This window comes from Mesitornis unicolor, unplaced genomic scaffold (assembly GCF_000695765.1).
Source record: "Mesitornis unicolor isolate BGI_N332 unplaced genomic scaffold, ASM69576v1 scaffold15339, whole genome shotgun sequence".
Lineage (NCBI taxonomy): Eukaryota > Metazoa > Chordata > Aves > Mesitornithiformes > Mesitornithidae > Mesitornis > Mesitornis unicolor.
In genome coordinates, this window is record NW_010209391.1 from 366 (window position 1) to 2588 (window position 2223).

Here is a 2223-nt window from a genome sequence, read left to right on the forward strand (position 1 = left end):
AAGGCCACTGGGGACAAGACTCCTTTGCTAGTTTTACTAGACCATCATCCTTCAGTCTTGGCTTCACAGGACTGCTTTGTTCTGCTGCTTTACCAGATCACTCCAGATTCTTTAACTAAGACCTTAAGGATGAAAATAGGCATCAACTGTGAATATCTGTAAATAGTAGGGACACTCATAGGGAAACCATCGCTTTCAACAAAACAGTCGATTGCAGCGGGTGTTGCTAACTCACCTGTTCACAAACTGGACTGTTATCATTAACATCAGTGACGGTCACTTCCACGGCAGCTTGGGTTACAAAGAGGCCATCTGTGGCGGTGATGTTCAGATAATAAACGTCTTGCTCTTCCCGATCTAGAGGCCTTTTAACATAAACCTTCCACTCATTCTGCACCAGTCCCAGAGCGAACTTCCCTTTGGGATTCCCTCCTGCAACAAGACAAGCAACACACATTGGGCTGGGGCATCCCTTCAGAGCTCCCACTTAGTTTAAACACACAGAAACACCACAGAGGACCTGAACTAAGCAGCCACCATTTGTTTTACAGAGATCAGTGCTTTCAAACTTGCAGACTCAGGAAATCTGTAATGAGATTACACCGCCTGTGTTTATTGCCCCCCCAACGCCTTGTATGAAAGTGAACCAGTAACTTTCAGTGGAAACAGAATCCATTTAGCAGAGCTGAAGATGATCTCTTGTTTAGTTTCCCATAAGGGCAATCAAATTCATACTGTGAACAATCAATAGTCCTCTCAGGTTGGTACAATTGTCTTTCTACTTAGTCTCAGGAGAGGATGTAATACACTGTAGCTCTTGTTACCAAGACAATTTCATTAGCTGTTGATTATGCAATCAAGGACTGGAAGTGGGTTCTATTAAGGAATCCTCTAATGAAAGCTTTATCATACAGCTGCGCTGCTCTTCTGCTCATTAAAATTCTGGTTTTAAAAAAAGTTTACATGACACAGGAAGACACATTAGTATTAAATAGTCCTAACAAGAGGTCATTCGAGGAGCAGTTGGAAGATAAGCAGTGTAATTAGATCAAATGTATCCAAGAGTGAATGCTGGTGAAACCAGTGCAGGAGATGAAGTCGAACAACTTTTTATCATGCCGTAACACTGACACTGAACCTGGCAATATTGCTCTTCCACATCACTAAATTGCCTGGTGACAAAAGCGGATTAGGAGAACGAAAGTTTTGGTCCACATCTTCCTCAGGTAGGAAGGAAGCACGTACCACATACAGAAGGGCACAATAATCAAGGTGGACACAGTTGTTAATGTTTCCAACAGTTATTTACTCTTTCATCTGGAATGGTACAGTCCCTACCTGCTCCATATAGAAATCACCTGCAATGACCTTTCTCTGAGCCTGGTCTCGACCCCCTGTCAGACCAGCCAGTAAAAATCTTTTAAATCAACATTTTGGCTTCACTCTGGTAGGCAGCTAAGCCCCACACAGCTGCTTGCTCATTTACCCCACAGCAGCAAGAGGAAGAGAATCAGAAGGGTAAAAGTGTGGAAGCTCATGGGTTGAGATGAAGTCAGTTTAATGGGGAAAGCAAAAGCTGTGTGTGTAAGCAAAGCAAAATAAGGAATTCAAGGCAGGTGCTAAGCAATCTCCAGGAAAGCAGGGCTCCATCACACATAACAGTTACTTGGGAAGACAAATGCCATCACTTTGAGTATCTCCCCACTTTCTTCTTCATCCTCAGCTTTATATATGCTGAGCATGATGTTGTATGGTATGGAATATTCCTTTAGCCAGCTGGGGCCAGCTGAACCCGCTGTGTCCCCTCCCAACTTCTTGTGCATCCCCAGTCTACTTGCCGGTGGGGTGCTGTGAGAAGCAGAAAAAGCATTGGTTCTGTGTAAGCACTGCTCAGCAATAGCTAAAACATCCCTGCGGTATCAACACTGTTTTAGTCACAAAAACAAACATAGCACCACACCAGCTGCTATGAAGAAAATTATTTTTACCCCAGTCAGAACCAGTGAACCCAGTCTTCTGCTCCCAGCGTCTAACATAACCTTGGTCTGTAAAAATATATCTGCACATTTAATAATTTAGCATAGAGCACTATAGTCACAGCAAACTCATGTGTTATAGAAACTGAATGAGGACATAGAAAAAAAGCAACATGTTCGCCACTGGCTGAACTTCAATTTCGGCTAACCCGCTACTAGCTCTTTCCCCAACATCTTAAACTTTCTT

General features: G+C 43.2%; 1 protein-coding gene across 1 annotated transcript in view; it reads right to left on the reverse strand.

The window, feature by feature from the left end:
* Positions 1-226: 226 nt before the first annotated feature.
* Positions 227-2223, reverse strand: part of FAT3 (FAT atypical cadherin 3) — a gene marked incomplete at its 5' end in the record, with an annotated part of 64252 nt that continues 62255 nt past the window's right edge. The window contains one exon of the mRNA XM_010192871.1: positions 227-432. Within this exon, the coding sequence (XP_010191173.1) occupies positions 227-432 (206 nt within the window). The remainder of the gene's footprint in view (positions 433-2223) is intronic.